General features: G+C 40.1%; 1 protein-coding gene across 3 annotated transcripts in view; it reads left to right on the plus strand.

Moving 5' to 3' along the window:
* The window catches only part of mipol1 (mirror-image polydactyly 1), a 72,428-nt gene that overhangs the window by 46,466 nt on the left and 4,832 nt on the right, over positions 1 to 21,130 (plus strand). For all 3 annotated transcript variants that reach the window (XM_015350581.2, XM_015350582.2, XM_015350583.2), the window contains 2 exons: positions 6,456 to 6,550; positions 16,564 to 16,794. In XM_015350581.2, the coding sequence (XP_015206067.2) occupies positions 6,456 to 6,550; positions 16,564 to 16,794 (326 nt within the window). The remainder of the gene's footprint in view (positions 1 to 6,455; positions 6,551 to 16,563; positions 16,795 to 21,130) is intronic.

The raw sequence follows: 21,130 nt of genomic DNA on the forward strand, positions 1-21,130 counted from the left end.
ACTTTGCAAACAGCTCGTCTTCCGTCCCGGAATGTTGGCCACTGTGCGATTCTGAGCCTGCAGGTGTGTTTTGAATGCGAACAGAGGGGAGAGGACGTTGAATCCCCATGGCCGAGGTTATTCGGAGTTGTGTGTGTTTGTGGCTTCATCCCTGAACCGCTTGTATTTACTCTCCAGCTTTTGCTCTGTCTGACTGGACGTGGCCATTCCCTGCCTTTGCCTTGCAGGAAAAACAGAGAAGAAAGCAAGCTACGGTGTTTTTAATTGAGTTAATCATTGATTCTTTTTTTTTTCTTCTTTTGCACAACCTTTAAGGCTTTGACATCACCCTGCTCTGTACTGTTTTGATCTTGATTTTGATCAAGCTGTTCCTAACTAGTTGGCACCTGTTGATGGTAGAAGTCCTGGCAGAGATCGCATGATTTTTAACTGTTCTCCTTTTTCCCATTCCTGAGTAGAACGGAGCACTTTAGGTTAGGAGCAGCCTAATACACTCTGCTACAGCTAAGTAGTATATAGTCAGAGATAGGACAGATGTGTGTGGGGGGAGTGTTTATCTTCCTCTCGATACTGTTTCATTGTCAGCAGTGCTGAATTATTAATACTTCTTTGTGAATCTGATTTAGGTCTTTTGATTTCTACATTTTAGTAAAGCTAGCGGTGAAATTCCTAATGTCTTGCATTAGAAAGGTGAGCTCTAGCTTCTCAGTTCCTTGCTCTTTGCCCACCTGTTGGAAATTTGGTAAGACTTATGTCAGCGAAGCGCAGACATTGGTAACAGTCTGTAAATCAATATAACGGTCTCTGGGAGTTTAGCGTGATACTTGACGTGTAGAAAAAAGTATTTTGTCACTTGGAGTCTGTTCTGCTGAGATTATAGTTCTGAATTAAGAATGGAATGGAATCTATCCTGTTCAATTTAAATGTGTTTGACTCTTTTTCTACTTTAACAACCTTCCTGATCTGAGAGAATAAAATGAACAGAACGTTTTGATGGAATTCCTATAAAACCTTCAATTGTACTGTGATTAGAGGTCTTAAAATATTGTGATTTGAGATGTATATCTCTGCTATGATTTAACCTAGTTGTGGGGGTCCCTAGCTCTCAGTGAGATCTGAGTATGTCTGTTGATTATTTAAAATCCTTTGTCTATTGCCCTGGTGTAGATGTCTCAATATCTCTCAAGAATATGTTATAGGGTCCGCTGCACAAGAGTATTTAGGCACTTAAATCGGGACACATTTTTAAATGCAACTATCAACTATCTGAAATAAGAAAATTCATTACATTATGTATTTTAAACATTTGACAGTACCGTAAATACGGAGTTGTTAGAAATATGTTTTTCTTATTTGAAATCCATCTATGCATAAATATAAAAGCATACATTTCAAAATTTTATATTAATAAATATTAATTTGAGCTGGGCCTTACGATTCAATTCAATACTTTTATTGCTTTCAATTTATTATACCACAGTTTAGATATTGATTTTTGTCTTGGTGTGTGGGCATGTCTGAATTGATCAAAGCAGTGTGCTGTGATTCAATTAATACCTTTTTAAGCCAGGAATTCGGCAAATCTTTAATGTTTAATAGTGTGGCTCTAACAGTTAAAAGACAGATTAGTGCCTTTCTGCAATTAATTACCTAAATGCAGAGCCTGTCAGCTTCACCCTCAGCATTTCGTAAGCAGGTCTGTGTTTGTCAATATTTTATTGTGATTAATTGCAGCTTGTTTGAAGGCTGGCAGTGAGAGAGAGCTTTTATCCTCACCCTCATTCCCCCATTCTTTCGGCAGTGAAACATTAACACAGGACCTTACCTGTTGCCTCAGTAACTCTCTTGCCCACCCATGTTGCCAGGTGAGTGGGTTTCTGCTTATCATTTGCTCATGAAATCTCCTCTATTTAATGAGTTACAATTGTTAATTGATGTGCACTGGCAGGTGGTGCTTCCATACAGCAAGCCCTGCACAAGGGCACATTTTTATTGATTTTGAAACATAAAACTATTTCCTAACTTAATAACAATGCACATTTTTCAGTACTCTGGATACACGATAAATAGAAACTCACATCGCAGTGTCTGTTAATGAGCATTTATACAGAATCTATGTTGGGTAAATTCGCTCCAGAAATGTTTTTGCAGAGTTATTTGTCCTCCTTGTAAAAACAAAACGGTTTTAATTGTCCTCTGTTTGTTGGTAGTGTGCAAACTGGTGTAGGGGTGAGGATTGGGAAGACCAGGTCAGAGTAAGACCCTGGCACCTGACACCCCCCTCATTAACAAATTCCTGTTTCCTATGCAAAATCATCCCAGTCCCATTCTGAAGCTGTTTAATCGGCTGTGAAAATGGCCAGTGTCAGGCAACAAGCACTGTGACCACCTGAAGGTTGCTGTCAGCTGTCAGCCTGACCATCTGTATATATTCTTATCTCCCAGTGGGATTTGCAGAAAAAAAATAAAAAGCTGCACTGGCTGTTCCGCCTGCCTCTGGGCTAGAGTTCAGATTTGTCGAGCACCATCATCTCCTGTACTTTGGACACTCCAGTGCCATGGAGCAAGGAAAGGGAGCAAGGGATTTCTGAAGGGAAGCTGGCCAGACCTCCTAAAAGATTTGCTTCTTGCAAAAGAAAATGTGTGACAGATGTGGAGAAATGAATGTGATCACTGTGACCGAGTTTGAAGTTCACCGCACCTCTCCATTCGAGAAAAGTACATATTTATTTTGGGAGGCTGACCTCTCTTGTATTTTTTGCTAACTGGAGGGGCATTCATTCCATTGTAATCTTCGTAATACTAAGGTCTGTGCAGTGTGTGAATAGCACACCTATGTGACTTGCTGCTTTGGAAGGGAAAACATAGATACGCCTTTCCAGGCAAGTCCCCATCTTTTCCATTTACAAATACCACTTTCACAAATGCTCAGCATACCTGAAACTTCAATGCTTTGAAGTAAACCGAAGTGGCGCAGCTAATACTTTGACACACCATAGCTCAGCTGTGCACCGATACAATCTGTTGTTTGTTTTGATGACAGACAGCTTTCATTTGGCAATCAGTGAGAAGTAAAAGTTAAGCAATGTGTTTTTTCTAACTAAAATGATATAAAGGTACATACCATGCTCATCTGTCAGTCAGCTTTAGGAAAGCAGAAACAAGTGCATCCATTGTTAGTAACTGCTTTATCTATAGAGGGTCACATTGAGCCAGAGTCTATCCCAGAAAGCAGAGTGTTGCGAGGCGGGTACACAGACTGGATGGAAGGCCAGTCCACTGCTATGGCCTGGCATCATCACTCACATACAGACAAGTTGCAGGTGCCCATTAACGTAGATCACATGTGCTTGGATGGAAACTGCAGGGCCTGGAGCAGAACCACGTGAACCCAGGGGGAAAATGAAAACTCCATACAGAAAAGGGCAGCTTCAAATCTGGGACTGTGGAAAGACAGTGCTACTTACCGCATCACCTAGATACTCGTTTAGCTTTTATGTTGAATGGATTTTCTTTTTAAATGAGTTTTATTTCAAACGTTTTGTTTCTTGAGTTTCTGCACTCTTCTGTCCTGTTGCTCTTTCCAAAAGAGGAAGTACTGTAGCCACCTGTCCTGCACCTTCTCCTTATCTCACTCCGTATGTTTGCTCCAGCGATCTGTCAGGGTAACTGGAGGTCTGTTGCTTTTTACTGTGAGACTTGAGCTTTCAAGCAATTGTGACTGATTTCTAGGTAGTCTTTTATTTCACGTAAAAGAGCCTTTAACAATGTTGCATGTTTTACAGGCTGCCCTGCCTAAAATTAAGCTCTTGCTTCCACCTGTAAGGTCGGTCCTTATCAGAATATAAATGCGTTGTTTCCCCAGAACCATTAAGCTGATATTGCGGCTCTTTGCAAGTGCTTCTCTTATCTGGTGCCTGGGCAGCAGTGGGCAGTGCTGGCTGTGCTCCGCTGGTCTGTGAGTGCAGTTTATCTCTCTGGCTTTAAGTGCTGCCCTGACACCAGGGCTGACTCTCGGATAACACAAGAAACAATTAAAAGCTAGACTGGCTCCATTCTTTCAACAAAAGATGCAAGTGGGCCATAAGAAATGGCCATTGTTGAAAATTCAGTCAGGAGAGTGTATTCACGGGAGTTTGGGTGGGTCTTCTAGAGACATCCATGTTAACGTGTGGCTTTAAAAGGGGGATATTCAGGAGATTAATTGACTTGGGTCATTGCAGCTACATTTCTTCATCAGTTAACAAAATTTAAAAATTAGCCTGCCATTCCTTAAACCTTATATTTTAGTAAAACCATTTTACATACTTAAAAGTTGCTTTAGTGAGAAAACTGCCTGTTGATGATGAAAGAAGTTTGTTTCTCTAAATTATAGGAGAGATGTCCATGTATTTTTGTCAGCTTAATGGAACACATTATGCAGAAAGAAAAGCAGTTGACATGGGATTCAACAGTCTTGTATGATGCATCCTATGATACAGGATGGAAGACTTCATGTTTACCTCTTTTCCATCAGTTTTCTGAAGACTAATGCCAATAACTTAAATACTTGTTAGGACACTTTGCTTCTCTTCATGTATTGCCAAGATCTCGTACATCGTCAAGTAGGTCAGCATCATTGGTGTCTTTCAAAATGACCTGAAGGTGTACCAAAACAGCCGCTACGGGGGTAGAGTGCAAACTGCTCTCAGCCACAGCTCTCCCCGCCAGCAGCCTGGGGCCCAGAAGACAGGCTGCACTGGTAGTTTTCTGCCACTTCTTGCCAGCTCTGTACTGTTTAGGTCTGTCACCATGTTTCAAAATACATTATATAAGACAATTATATCTTCGCAGTCATCGGTGTACTTTCTTGCTCTGCCACCCTGTTTGTGTGTTCTTGTGTTGTTTTAAGAAGAAGCCATTATTAATTGCTGGCTGGGAACACAGTGGAGAGTGGATGCTCTGAAAATATGCAGAGCTGAGCCTCTCTGAGCTCTCTCCGTGGTATCAATAGTGGATGACAAGCTCCGACATGTCTTCAGCAGACTGGTACTGTACCTCCACAGGAAACCCATAACTCTCTCTTGCACTTGCGGGTTGTTTGAGATTTCTGTTGGGTCCTGATATCATTGCTCATAACATAGATCTTCATACAATTGTCTGCTAAATGTTTATGGATAAGGCAAGCTCTGTACCTTTTAATCATAGGTACTGGCTTGTTTTTAACTTGCAAATAAAATGAGGGCATCACCTGGTCCGGATGAACTTGTCACATTGTGAGGCGGCGCTTAGCAGATGGCAACTGTATGCAGTCTAGGCGCTGAGTCTCCCTGTTAAGTATGATTCAACTCCAATTACATTCCAGTAATCAATAACAGCTTTGCAGTTTTCATTGTGCATGCCCTCTACCTCTCTTCCCTTATCACTTAGGCTATAGATTGCAGGCAATTACAGTAAGGCAGCTGGCTGTTGGTTTAGGAAACCTCAATTGTTCTCCTCTCCCAGCTGTTGACTAATAAGGATAGTCAACACATCTGTTTCAACGGCTGATAATTAGCAAGAGCTTAATTACTGCTTGGGTTTAACAACCTAGTCCCTGAATGGCAAGACACTGTTTACCTAGTGCTTTGCACTCTCTGTGACCAGTCACTTTGCCTTGAACACAGTCTTTTTGAATGAGTGCTGAGTAGCAAACAATGCTTGAATGGGATACCCTAAGCATTTACCTATTGTCTGTCCCTATGTTTGTTGGTATTCTTTTAATGGGTTTAATAAAATGCAGTAAAGGCCTTTTACTGTATGCAGACATGTCTTTTTGAAAGTTTGGAATTTATGTTTAAATTTATTACCAATGAAATCATACTCTTTTATTCTTAGATGCATCTAAGAAGTCTACATAGATTTAATAGTGATTGACACTGATCTGATTTCATTGTAAGATAATGTTGCGAATATTCAATGCCTGCTTAGAATGTGCAGTTTTGTTCATCTGACACGCTTTATTGTTTTATAAATATTAATTGATTACATACAAAAAAAAAGAAGAAAAAGGTGCTGATCACCTCTGCATCATAACATACAAGGCAATGATTCGACAATTGGGTTCTTGTGTTTAGAATAAGCTGTTGTGCTTCTCACAGTCCCCGCCTTGCGAATTGTGTTGTGTGGAGTCTGGTGTAGAAGAGTCTGTCTGAGCAGGTTTGCCTGCAGTTCCATAACATGGTTATGATCTGGTGTGGAAGGTTGTTTTTATGGGTGGGGGACAGAGAACACACACAAGATGATTTTTAATCCCCCTGGCCTATGAGTTAAAGGCAGGCATGCCATGAAGTTGAGGAGCAGAATTATGTTCTTTCCTAAAATGCATGAATAAAATTCTCCTTCAGAGACCTAGAATTAGCATCGCACAGTCCTGGTATATTTCATTGCTGTCGTGCACTGTAGCTGTACAGATCGTTTTTTGTTTTCTCTCACAGGCTGATCTGGAGCTCGCCCAGAAGGAAAGAGACCGTGCTCTGGAGCACAGTAGAAAACTAGAAGAAGAAATTCAGACCCTGCGTGTGTACTACAGGTACATCTTGTTTTTTTGGTGGCAGTGCTTCCGCCGGTGTTGGTAAAGAAACAGATTTGCTTCCGTCCGTGAATTAGGTTTTTTGAAAAAAGGCAGGCCTCTAGAGCCGTCTGGCTTTCACGCCTCAGGTTCTGTGCTAAACGCCCTTACCCTGGAATAATGCTCGAGCAAAGCTGATGCACCTCTGGCTGATGAAACCTTGACAACCAAATACAAGGAAAACCAATAATAACAGGTGATTGCCTGCAGGCCAATCAAAATCCAGGTTTCTAGTGGTCGCTGTAGTCTTACTTGCTCTTACAGGTGGAAGGTGTTACGATGTGTTAGTTCTGTAAGTTAGTTCTGCTTACATTAAGAGTATGTGGAGACAGGCGGTTACTATCTCCTCTGATCCCTTGCATGTTCTGCATGAAGAATGCCCACTGATGCTTTCAAATAGACATTATGGAGTCCCAAAATGCAGACATAAATGAGAAATTTCTTTTATCTCACATTCAATCAAACTACTTAGTCAATCAATGAGTGTTGGTTATGGGCAAGTACAGTCAGAGGTTATGTGAAAAATGAAGGGGTAATATGCAGTTTAAAGGACTTAGAGTGATTCTGGGGGAGTAAGCTTACAGGTTCTGGTAAATTGTGGAGATTCCTGTAGGAGTGGTGCATAAGGACCATGTATGGATTGATGTATTTTCTGTAATGTAATATGTATTTATGATGTATTGTTTGTGCACTTTTCATACCTTTTTTGTAAGTCTCTGTGTGTAAAACATGGCAGCTTGGTTGCAAAACAAATTTCTGAGGAATCAGGTAATAAAGTATTGTCATACCATACTGTATATGATGCAGCTACTATGTAACTTTAAAGATCAAATCGCAATGGCTGACCAAAATAATTAAAATAAAAACACAGCCAAGCACCAACTCGGCTATGGGGGGTTTGTAAAGGTGTCACAAGGCAAAACGGAAGCAGAACTCCACAAGATCAAATCTAACAGAAGTGTTGTACAGGGCAAATATTGACCAGTGAATGACTCCTGCATCTTTCTTCAGAATATTTTTTGGTACAAGTGTCTGTGAATAAAATTGTTCAGAAACAAGAACACGTGTAGTATAGGTCTCAAACCCGTCAGCACTGGAATAAACAGTGTGTTGGAAAGTAATAACTTCTCCCATCCTCCTTTTAAGTTTGTGCTTTCCATAGCTCCACTTAGTGTGAGTCTCTGCACATTTTGTGCATGCTCATGGAGCATCTAGAATTATAATCTGTGGAGCAATTTTATAAATTCCTTAAGTACTGGAGGGGCAGAGATGCACAGAGGCTTAAAACCCAGAAGCGCATATGAATAATTTGTCTAATTAAAAGTCTAAGCATCCTATTTATCGAGAATATCATGATTGTGGCATGTCACTGTAACTATTATTTTACTTTGGGTTCACTGAGTAAAGAATTTGAGGTATAGTGTCCCCAGCTTGTGGTATGCAGAGTGGTAACTGATTTAAGAGTGTCCAAATGTGATTTGGGAGCATTAGCTCATTTTTTCCATATATTCCACAAACTGAATGTAATCAAATCTCAGTTTTATCAAACTAATACAACCGGGATAATATAGTTACTCAAATCAAAGTTGGCAAGCCAGTGTAATTCCCAAATATCAAAGGTATAAGTCGGTTTTCCTCCTTTAAATGTTTTGTGCTTTGTTGTGAAATTAAATTTTGCATTTTTATGATGAACTACTGCCTTTTTTGTGTCAGGTAATTAAAACTGAACATTTTTTAGGACAGTGGCTTTTTGACTGTTTTTTTTGCAGATACGCATGCAATCTTACTGTCAGTGCTATATGTGTTGCATGAGTCCAGCACAGGACTTAGTGGATCATTGACGTAAACCTCAAAAACAGCTGCCTTGCCTCTTTTTAATCACACAAGGTTACTCATTTCAGTGCTTTGTTAGTCGAAAGAAGTCTAGATAATTAATTTGAGAGAAAAAGAATATTAACTGAAAGAAACAGTTTTTAGGTCTAAGCATACATTTCCAGACGTACCCACACTAACAAGGTGAGATTTCATCTTCACCAGGAGATGAACGTGGGCTGTGGCCACTGTGAGCCTCAGTCCTAGACTGAGTTCCCCGAGTGTAAAAATCTCCCAGGCTCTTCTGTGCTGTCATCTGCTGCCTGTTCAGCTACTTTAGACATTAGACACAGGAAATATGCAGAGAGCTTTGTAATTGCTGTGCTCTTCTGAGTCACTACATTTTAACATGCTGAAAGCTTCCCTCCTCTAGATATGCTGTAGATTTAAATTAGTTAAATGAGTTATAAGATGCTTCTCTGTATGTATTTCTAAAAAGGGTGTAAAGGCCAAGAGAATGTTTTTTTTTCCTTAGAATTATGTTATGAAAACTGAAATCTTGTACACTGTATGTTATTTAATGCTCTTATAATTAAAAATGTGATTTGCTTTGTCTCAGAAAACAGAATAAATGACACTGTGCTTATGTTGTGCGTGCAAGATAGCAAGTTTGGTCGAATGAAGGTAGGTGGTTTTGTAGGTAATGGGATACTAATGGTCTCATACCAGAATAATTCATTATTGTGCATCTGTAAAAAGCCTCAAAGAGGTTAGCACATTGTGGTTTTTAATTGGCCTCCACCTTTTTATTTCACCTCGGAACAATGTCACTCTCACACCCTGCTGCGAACTGAGCCTGTGGTGTTGGTGGTCTTTTTTGAGGCTATTCTAAGCAACCGTAATTGTAAATTGTGAGGGGCTTTGGAATTCTTTCCTGAATTCATTGACTGCAGTTGCTCTGACACGGATTGAACTAGAAAAGCAGCTTAGAGTGTTTGTTTCTGGGCCTTGTCGCTCTTCGTTGCTATCATAACACCAGGGGTGACTCGAATTTGAAGCACACCCCTGGAAAGAGCTGTATCACACAAGAATTAGGGGCACAATCAATGTCTGTTGTTCAGACAATCGATTGTAAGTCTTCTGAGCAAGAGCACCTCACTGTATGATTTTAAAGATGAATTAATTTTTTGTTTAGGCCTGTATTAAACAGTGATTTATTTTTTCCCTTTCCCATTATAACAAGGAATCAAGGTCTCAGGTTTGCTGCAGAAGTCCAGTTAGACTGATTTCATCATATAAGCTCACTTCCAAAACCTGCATTGTGGGTTTGGCTTACTGTGTCCTGTTTCGCAAGGTTTCTTGATAGAGACTTAACATTTGCATAAATCTGGATTTTTTTTCCTCCTTCAGTTTCCTATACTGTATGTAGCTTTTTTTTGTTTGTAAAACCAATAAAAGTCTTTGAAGTTAAAGCTCTTTGAATAATGACATTCCTGGCTTCAATTTCCCCCTCCCCCTAAGGTTTCGTTGTGAACACAGACATTGTATTCACAAAATTTGCATTGTGTGGAAAGTGGGAGTTGAGCAAAGCTATCAGCAGGAATATGAGCTGGATCTTCTCTGGATAATTGGGAGCGTTCGGCAACACACAGAGGATGTGCTTGCCCACCAGACATAGCTTTGTTTTATTTTAAGTGAACTGAATTTATAGTCACCAGCTTACTCGGATCAGGTCCTGAATGTTTGAGATGTGCACACGGTGTTAAGTGAAAGATTTTTGAATAACGCAAGTGTTGGTGGGAGTGGTGTGTTGGAAGTGAACGGCCAGCCGTGGGGAAACCGTTATTGGAATGAGTTTTTATTTGAATATATTTTTGTTGGATGGACCCAGTGATGGAGCTGGAGCTTTGCTTGACAGTTAGCCAGGGCCGAGGGAAATAGGCCAAACAAGGGTTTTATTAACACCCAGTTCTTGCTTTCAAAGAGTCCTGTGGGATCTGTAATGTTCACAGAGTAGACTAGACCTCATTTTAACACCTTAAGACAGTTGTCATTTCTTCAAGTAAAGGCTGTGGCATTGTGGTATTTGCTTCTCTTTAAATGTAGAATTGCTCTTAAACAATTTTGTCTATATTATACTGGGATGTCCTGTCAGGTTGCATTAAATTGTTTGCTCAGTTCTCCAACAATAATGTTGCAAAATGAGAAAATGAGAAACACAGTGCACAACTTTCCAGGAACCCATTCAGTCTTGGAGCTTATCTAGCACTTTTTAAGTGCTATTTTAAGATTTTTATGTAATGTTTAAATGGGTTCCTTCAGACACAAGGAAGTAATTTTCTATTACTGTGTTGGTAATATATCCCCAGAGGCTCTCCTCTGTTTTTCCTGGGCTATGGCGATATTGGGGCGTTACTCTTTCATAAAAGAATTTATTCTAAATCCGTAAAATCAGTGATGAGAGGGAGCAACTACTTCATACTGTATATGAAGATGATTGGTCTCTTCATTTCAAAACTGAGTTCAAAATAGCCCTCTTACTCTGTACCAGTATTCTAGCTGTTCAAGATGTGCTTGCGATGTTCTGGAACCACTTTTAAAATCTTTGTATTTCTGTAAAGTATAAGTTAAGTAGGGGTTGGACCTCATCACGCACTTTGTCAGAGGCAGGGTACAGTACTTACAGATTTCAGTTCATGTTAAAAAAAGGATTTGTTCAGAGCCTTCACAGCTGATAGTTCTGCATAAAGAAGTAATAAAAGGAAAGAACCTAAAAGCGCTTAAGGATGTCCGCACTGCCCACTAAATCCTGGCAACTACCACAGATTCACACGTTCAGAATGTGTGCAGTACATGCACAGTATAGCCACTCTAAACCAGTAAATATTCCGTATAAAGTGCATGATAGGTCTCTAGTCACTAACATGGTTATGTTTACACTGTTGTGTTGCATTATTATCATAATTTAAAAGCATGCTCCACTTTTCTCCTAGGGCTTTCTGAACCAGAATGTTTCTGATGGGTGTTTTTCCAGAGGAGAATAATATTTCTGTAGTGCTAGATGCGGTAGTATGAATGCACCGGACATGTTATCAGCAGGTTTGTGAATTGGCAGTAATAGGTTCTGTAGGCAGCTTCATTATGAGAATCTGTGGTGTGAGCACAGTGTGACTCAGTGCCATTCTGTAGTGACTGCCGCTTATTTATTTAGAGCAGAAGGAGATAAGTCTCTATTAAAGGGTCCTTTTACATACCGGTTTGATAACACACGCCTCTACAGCTATTAAATATTAACCAAGACTTTGCTTTTCAAAATTAGAGGGCAGTTGGTTATGATTCCTTCTCCATCCAGCACCATTGATTAGCTATCTGATGCACATGGTTAATGAGTAACTTGATGCTTTTCATACTGCACTTCATGTGGCCCATTTCATGAAACACACACACACACAAACATATGAAGAGAAAGAGAAAAAGGACTTGACCCAAGAACATAGCCCAGCTGTAAGTCTGAAAGCACTCTTGGTTGTTCTTAAAAGACCACACTCTGTGGTGGTATCCCTTGCTTTGTAGCCAACATTACACTTCAATATGTGTTACTGAGCTCAGCAATCTTAATATATGGTATGGCCGTCCGTCTGGTGTGCCTCATGTCTGTAGTCTGGCCAGAGTTGTAATACCCAGACTTTCCTTTCTCCTATGGTTTACTAGAGCATTTAGGGCTGACACGCTGTCTTCCTTTGAAATATCCAAATGTTCACGGAGTGCTTTGTATGTTTGCTTTTTTAGCATCTGTGTAACTGTTTTACTTTTTATTCGGTTTAGCATTTATACCACTTCTTTTTATTTCAAAATGACTGAAATTGAAGTACTTTCTATTGAATTCTGTCTGTGGATTGGTTTGTACAGATAACTGGTAAAGGGTGTGTGTTTGGTGGGGGTGACCAGATAAGATAATCCATAGTTAAGCAATCCTCTTCAGCCCTTGTTGTCACTGCCTCTGGACTTTAGTACCCAGCATGTTTGCATTTAATTAAACAAAGCACACAGGTTACATCACTCTATGGCTATCAATATCAGATCAGAATTGATTTCCTTTTGCTCAAAAAAAAAAGAAAGGAAAAAAATGCGAACATCTCCACTTCCTTTTCAATTAATTAAAATCTGTGGTGTTCCAGAATGGCTCATATGATTTTTAAAGCACTGCAAACATAATTACTTAAAGATGTAAATAAATGGTGAATGGCCTCAGCCCAAAGCACCAAGTCTTTTCATGTCTGCCCGCTGTGCACAACACAGGCAGACCTGCAGTTAAAAAGGCATTGTTATCAAAATGCATGGCTTCTAATTAACACAGAGCTTACTGTTACTACAGCATGGAGCTCCCCATTAGGGAAAAGCTGATTCATTAATTATTTCTGTTTGCTTTACAGAGCAGTTGATCTTCTATTGCTGCCTGGCTATATAACTCATTTTACTGCCGTGTTTTTATAAAAACCTCACTACCTGTCTTAAGAAAAGAATAAACACCACAAATACTTTTGCAAAAACACAACTCTGGACAGCAAAGACGCTCAATATGACCATTTCAAACTATTTGTAAAGAAAATAGGAATAGGATATGTAACAAAGATGTGGACGGTGTAGTTTCTGAAATTGGTCCCTGAAGGTTTTATACATAAGAAGTCAAGATATTGACTATTCCAGAATTCTTACCAGTTTTTAAATAAAATCAGTTGCTTATCTTGAATTTTGCCTCCTACATACTCTGAGTGTTTGAAAGCTAGCTTTTGTTTGTTCTGCAATCCAGGTATGGCAGTCTCAACACAACCATGTATACATGAAGGTGGAAGTGCCCTGTCGTAATATTTTAATGCACAGAAATATAGGATTGTTTTAGTTGTTGTTGAGGGAAAAACAACCAAAACTGAAATAGCATGTTTTTAGAAAACAGCCCTCCTAGACTAAATATTTGCATTTTTTTGCTTTAATATATGAAGCCTTCCAGCTTGCCTTGCTTTGATGGTGTAGCAATGAATGATAGTTGATGTAGTGTTTACAGTGAGAGTATGTATAGTCATGCAGTCTCATGTTCATTTGACTTGTTAAGGTGAAGATTTAAGAAAGTGACCTCACTAGAGATGTTTACAGGACATGAACTGAGTGGATTGACAGGCTGAGGTGTGGACAGTTGTTGTGCTTTTATAATTAAAACTGTTACAGACTGAGGAACACGGTACGCAAATGAACATAAAGCATTTAAAATGGCACAGAGCTTCTCCTTAGCAGGTGAAAATGAAAACCTTCGTCTTATTGTCTCCCCAGCGATAGCTCCCTTCCCAGCTCTTCTTTTCTTTAATATTGAGTTATTTCCATTTTATTGCTGTACTTCAATTACTTTTTGAGAATGACATTAAGTTCTTTCCTGTGCCGAGAGGTTAATAATTAAATATTGCATTTTGGTGGGAAGGAGAGCCTTTTTTTTAAAACAAACTCTCTTTTTGTTATTGTGCAAGTGTAATATATGCTTTTATGGGTGGCTCACTTTAGGACAGATTTATATTTTTTACAAGTAAAGGCAATGCAAATAAATTCTAGAGGTTTGTTTATGTAAAGAAAACGTGAGGATTATATTCATTTTCATTTTCTTAAATTACTTCACATCAGAAACACATCTGAAAATATTTCCTCTTAGTAGCTGAGGTTAAGTCAGTTACTGACATTTTTTATTAAAATATAAAATGTATCTTTGTTTAAACGAGTCAAGAATACATATTGTTTTTTTAAGATGCATATTTAGTCATTTTAATGAGCATTTTTTTCAATTTAACTTTCAAGGTCAGGTCCTGTGGAGCACCTGTAGCAGCATGCCTGGTTAATACCAGGGAGCCAGATCACTCCTAATTGTTGAATTCCTTGCAGTGTTGTTTCAGTCTTCTCACTCAGGGATGATCGATCCTGTGTGAGCTGTTTGTTTTGAAAGAGCTCGCCCAGAAAGGTGGAGCTCTGACCTCCTCTGTGATCACTCCATATTCATCACACACCTGTGTGAATAGAAATGTGCTGGCGTTTGTTTTTAAAGCCTTGTAATGAATAGAATGCTTAAGTGATCGGTTTTAGGTCAAATATGTAGATAGCAGTAAGACACTGGATGTCTGTTTCTGTTTTGTTATTTGCTGTAAGCATTATTTTCTTGCACAGTTGTGTTCATTATGTCCAGTGTTTCTTTCTGTCCTGGGGACGCTTTGATAGGTAGTCTAAGCAGCAGTTTAGGAGGGAGGGTCATATCTGTTGAGGTTAATGGATCAGTAGTTATTCCTTATTGGGAACAGCATTTAGTTCATTTGAAAGTAGGTTCTCAAGCTGTGCCCCGAAGAGCACCTATCTAATATACACAGCCAGGTTTCAGTCAATTTTGCACATTAAGTCAAGCTGTATGGTAATGTATTCCGTTGACATTCTGCTGCATTATTACTTCCTGATATTGTTTCTTGTACTGACATTCCGTTAGAATATTAAACTTGTCTATTGATATAGGCTGTTGATACAGAGTGACATTTCACATAGATAGGTAAACTTAGTGCTTGCTTTCATTGTTAAGGTCAATCCATTTTCTGTTAGTGTATAAAACTGGTCATTCACATCAAATGTGTCAACATGGGGCTGCTCGGCTGCGAGAGCTGGGCATGTGAATCAACACCTCTAGTGACACTTTTCCAAAGGCTGAGATCACTCTCGCTACATGCACCAAGCAAGGAGATTTGAGGAATTTACTGTTATTAAAAACAAAATAACAAAGTACAAATCATCTTGATCCCCTTTTTAAATTAATCCTTACAATCGTCTGTCATGCAAAGAAAGTTAAGTTGCTGTGACTCCAGCTTTTAATCAGCCGTCAGAGAAAAGGATCCATTATCCGAATCCGCTTATCAGAAAGACAGTGGTTGGTGTGAAGGAAAACAGCAACACTTAGCCTGTCAAAGAAACACAGGGCAGAGGGTGGAAATACGATCTGGACAGGACGCCAGTTCATCGCAGGACACACACATGCAGATGGGAGGGAAGTGGATCAGCTGGAGATAATCGAACCCAGGACCCCAAGAGCACAGGTGCAGCATGGGTGGACCTCCACTTCGCTGTACGACCCCAGAACACAAATGACACCGATAACATTAGAGCAAATCAGACTAGCGAGAGGGAGCAGGTGTACTCTGCAAGCACACCTGTCTCAGGACTCTGATGGAAATTTCAGCACAGGCCCTCGTGTTTCTTCTCATAAACTTTCTAATTCTGCTTCAGGCCAGCTGCACGGCCAGCTCCTTACATTTTCTTTGGCTGCGCTACACTTTGTTGTGTCACTGCTAAAATATGTCAACTCTTACAACCACACATACATCTTCTGAGTCACCACATGCTCATATTATTTCAGTTTAATTATATGTTTTTGCAGTCTTGTCAGCATGCAGAATTTTTACCATTATCTTCTGACCTTACATATCTGGAGATCATGTACAATAGCCATTTGTAGTTTTAGCATTTTTTGTAATCAGTCTGTAAATACGTAACAGTGGTGGGGTACAGGCAATCTGGCACACAGTGACCCTGCTCACTCATACAGTTTGGCTGTGAAGGTACAGCATCCCAGGTACTTGAGTCTCTTCTCTGTAAGGGTGCTGTGACCTCTGAGCCACCCACTGTCACAGACAGTACAACCTCTGTTAACACACAGGACTTACAGCCCTAAGAGGTCATTGTTATGGAAATTGACAACAAAATAAAACCTCTAGTCTTCTGCTTCACATCTGTGAGTAATTAATAGAATCCTCTTTCTCAGAGCATCCTCATGTTCCTGTTGTAGGACAGGCATTTTATTGGTCCTGTAAGAAGTTTACAACCCCTGAGGGAAAGCTTGCCAGAGCTTCTGATTCACTCAGACCTTAGGAGAAGTCATGTTCAATGATGTAAGAGTTTCATGATGGTTATTTAGTGGTGAAGGTAGTTGCACACTTAAGGTTTAAAACAATAGAAAGGTAAAAGGTAATTGAGACCCAAATGTTATTTCTTCACTCATTTCAGATCTTTTCTCTTGCTTATTTCAGGTGAGTGTGTTTCCTAATAGCTGTTTTACCAGGCAGTTATTTTTCCCTTGACTTCCCCTCCAGTTTGCACAAGTCGCTGTCACAGGAGGCCAGCCTGAGGGAGCAGTTGGGCTCCGCGCTCGGCTCTTACGAAGAGGCCCTGCGCTCCCAGGAGGGTGTGGTGTCCCTGGCCGGTCTCCACAGCGACCAGCTCCTGGCCCAGCTGCAGCTCGCTCTGGCCGAGCAGGCAAACATGGAGGCCCAGCTCCTGCAAGCGCAGGAGGCCCAGAGAGAGGCTCACGAAAAAGTTCAAAAGTGAGTTCCTGGCTTTGTCTCCCCTTTGAAAGGATTAGCTGATAAGAGATGGTGTGTTTTTGTTGGTTTTGTTTCTTCTCTTCTTTTTTGTCTTCTCTAACCCTATTGAATTCTTCCATCAAGCAGCCGTGTTAAGAACGAGAGCCTGTTCTGTGCTGTTCACAAGCCTGGCTATTGTTCTCCCCGTTCTTCTCTTTTTTCTGACTTTTACAGTCATGGTTGCACAGCTCTGTTTGAGCTTTTATCAACCTTCTATGCCAATACATTGGTTTGAGAGTTGCAGTTGCCATATTGAGCTGACATGCAGCTAAGCATCAAGAAGAGCAACATCCCTGGGCAGTGCAATCCTTCTTTGACTAACTGGGAAAGTGTTCATCTGGAAGAATCGCCACAAAGCAGTGGCAACATCACAGTCAGTGGCAGCCTATCTAAACAGATGCATTCAGCTATTGTTAATGATTCTCGGGGAAGTGTGTTATGCAGAGGGCTTCCCTGGGTCTCGGTGATCTCAATTTGCTGTGTCCTTCTATATGTCTCCTTCCCAGGAAAGTTCTCATCTTGCATTGATTGGTTTTCCACTGCTCAGGTACATTTCTGTACACACTTGTTTCTCCTCGTTTGGAATTCTCCTACACCTGAGGTGCACTGCTCTTCCCTCTTCTCTTTTGAGTCAGTTTGCTTTCTGAGCTTTTAAATAACTTTTAATTGCAATTCAGCTGTGGAGGAAATTGGACTTTCAGATCTACAGATGGCTTGATCAGTTCAAAATATGAGAATGTAGTGCGAATTTTAATATAGGGAACTGTGTAACTTTCTCGGTCTTCTAAAAACTCATTCACTTCTTAACAAGATAACAAGTATCATTTATAAGAATGACCAAATTTAGACTTTGGATCAGTGTGAATTTGTTTTGCCAATGTAAGTGAATAATGAAGGCTCCTTTCTTTCAGAGCCCTTTCAGAAGTCGAGTGCAGTTGTGGTTTCAGAGAGCCCCGGCAGTTGATATTTGCTGACAAAAAGCCGTTACGCCTTCTCTCAGATGCTCCCCACGCCCCCCACCTCCGATTAAAAATCAGAAAAGTCACGCAATTAAAAAGAAAAGAAAATGTAAATTTTGCGGGCGGTCTCCATGCTGATGATGGCGCACCGTCTGGGCAGTCCTCCCAGATGTATTGCTGCAGCCTCGAAAGAGTCACACAGAGGTTCTTAGCAGAAAGCAAACAGACTTTTGCACCAACTCGACTGCTTGATCTGTTTGCAGGATGAATTAGCGGATGGGAGGCGAGCATCGTAGGGCTCTGGGAAGACTTTCCCCCAGGTTCAGGATAAAAAGCAGAGTTTCGGTATTGTACTTAAAGGACTCTTTAGAAGCATTTCATTTTGCTTCAAAGGCCTTCGTTTTTTTTCTCCCCCCACTAAATGCTAAAAGCAACAATGCCTCCAGAGCGTTCTTTCAAAGCAGTGGCTACTTTGCTTTGAGACGTGCCACATGCTGAGAAATGTATTTTACCAGAAAAGGATCACTTAGTATATCAAATAACATATTTGTTAACTTGTATTGTTGATTTGTGGCAAAAGGCACTTACAGGGTGAGAGGTAACGAAGCAAACATGCTCTGAATAGAATTCACCCTTCTGGAGGAAAAAAATATATTCCAGTTTCGTACCTGGCACGCTCTTCAGTCTGTGTGGTCACTTAGTTGTTGAATTATCAGTAGAGCAGTGTGCTGGGACCAAAATGGTACTAGATGATGCAGATGTGCTTCTCTGCGCTAGTGTGTCTACAGGAACAGACGAATCCAAGCAACAGGGCCAGAGCCCTTCTCTGGGGAGATACGAGGAGGGTCAGTGGTGTTTGCCAGCGCGTTAGAAATATGCCTGATGTGGGCAAGAAGGTGCCATTTCTGTGAACGTAAAATATCGGAACGTTAACCACGGCTTGTCGTGCAAGTCTGTTGTGTGGGATTGAGCTGCACCCTGGGCTGGGTTACAGGGCTAACCTTTCCCAGAAACAGCAGGGAAACGGGCAAGAGGAATGGGAATGAATATGGAATACTCGCACCAGAGCGCAAGGTGACCGGCAGACAGGCTTGTAGCGAGAGACGCGTATGGGTTTTGGGAAGACGCTCTGACACTTCTCTTCGCACAGCTGTGAGAAGAATGTGGCCGGGATCAAGCTGCCTTTCTGTAGTGTTGCTGGCAGAGGAAACCTGCAGGAGAAGGGAATTTAACACGTCGGTGCAAGAGGGCAGCTCCATTGATGGGCTCTGAGCAGAATGTCTAATGACTGAAAGAATCAAACTTGGCCATGAAAAAACACAAAGCCCTTTTCATCAGTTCACAGGCTGCAGATGGGCACCTCAAGACACTGCAGTTTTATTTCAGTATTTCTTTAACTAATATGTGAAGGTAACAAAGTCGGAAAAACTATCCAGCTCCGTTACTGACAATTTCCATAGATGCCCCACAGTTAAAAAAAAGTTTTTGCTTTAATTAGCTCTTTTTCTGTCCTTGTTAGTGTATTTTCTGTTTCCATTAAGTATTTTCTACATAAGCAGTACATACATCCACCATATTTGTATGCCTTGCTCAGGATATCTGAATATACTGTTTTGTATTATTGCATTATTAACTGTAAGTTAAACTGTAATTATTGAAATGTGTTCGCTAACTTAAACTCAAGATGGCTTTAATATGTTTGCATTTAAAGAACAACATTTAGTTTTTGCACAAGGAATCATACCTGAAAAATGTTTTACAAGGTCAACATAAGCACTAATGTAACCTAACATCTGTAAAATGTGACACTGTTTAGCTTTAATATGATATCTGTGTTTACTTGGTGTCATTCAAGATATAGTTGTTGATTTTTCAGTATCCAGTATCTGAATTGGGATTTATATGTTTTGCGGGCTTTTCCTTGACGTGCATGTTTTGGTTTTAATGCATCTGTAAATAATATTTTTCAAATCCCCCAAGCAGTACAGACACACCTTTGGCACCTGTGCTTTAAAATGTGTCTTTCGTAATTTGGTCAAACATGACCAAATGCCTCATGAATACACGCCATCTATAAAGGAGCTGCAGCGCTCATCAATTAGAGACAAAGTTTTTCTCCCTCTATTGTTCCGAGCCCTGTTTATTTAGCGTTAGTGACCTTACTAAATATTAGTCTTTTCTGCCACGTTTCTCTGGCCTGTGCCAACTTTCTGATTTAGTCCTGAAGTATTCAACAACAAGCTGAGGTTATACAGTACTACCACTAGAGCTACCTTTTCTCGCTTACCTCTGTATGCACAGTATATTTTGTTACTGATAAATCAATATAACCAAGTTGTAATACACAAACTGCCGTCTGCTCCGAAGCAGCTGTAAGCAAACTGTCAGTGGACGCGCGGGTCAGAGGAGTTCTGGATGGCCACTATGGGAAGGCAGCGCAGAACACAGTCTGATTACCTGCTGGAACTGGATGTGCGCCGCAAGGAGCTTTTCAAAGGCTGCAAATGCAGTGGTCTTTATATTCATATAAAAACCCACAAGGTTATAATTGTCTAATTGAAATTAGTAGGTTGTATCTTAATACAAATTAGTATGTTGTTAGTTTCATGGTCAAACAGTTATACTGTATATGATTTCTTCTGTTTTATGAATCTACATTATAATTACCTTAAATGTTGTATACGTGCTGATGCACTGAAGGTTTGTCTACATCTAGAAATACTGGTATATACATGTACCTCGCAAATAGAACCATGACTGCAGGCGATTCACAGGAGATCAGAATAAGGCATTTCTCCATGTACATGAAATGCTGAATTTTGGTATGTTAATTTAAAGTTAAGCATCAGAGGCAAGAAAGGAATTTCTATCATTGTTAATGGTTACAAAATTTTGCATTTATGACCAAGTACACTGAGCAAATGGAAGAATTACCAATAGAATAGTTCTCATCAACCACTTAATCAAAAATCTTTGTAATTTTCTAAATTAATCATATGTCAGGGCGGCCTCAGTTCTCCATTCCACACACTTAATCCCCCACATTAGATTCCCGATCCTCCAAGGCAGAAGCCCTTCCCTTATATTAACATGAACAAGTTCAGGATGGCGGATGTAGTTAACACACCACATAATAGACTTCATCATTGTTATTGAGTTCGGTTTGTCATATCCTGAAGAAGCAGTTTTGAATAATGTCATTTTTGTGTGGATAGAATTAGTCATTTTTCCATTTTATAATCCTTTAAAAAGAAAACAAATGCTTTATTTTCAGACATTCTAGATATGATGATTTGAAAACCATTATTTGTATGGAAAATGTTTTATTTGAATGGTTA

This window comes from Lepisosteus oculatus, chromosome 8 (genome assembly GCF_040954835.1).
Source record: "Lepisosteus oculatus isolate fLepOcu1 chromosome 8, fLepOcu1.hap2, whole genome shotgun sequence".
Taxonomy (NCBI): domain Eukaryota; kingdom Metazoa; phylum Chordata; class Actinopteri; order Semionotiformes; family Lepisosteidae; genus Lepisosteus; species Lepisosteus oculatus.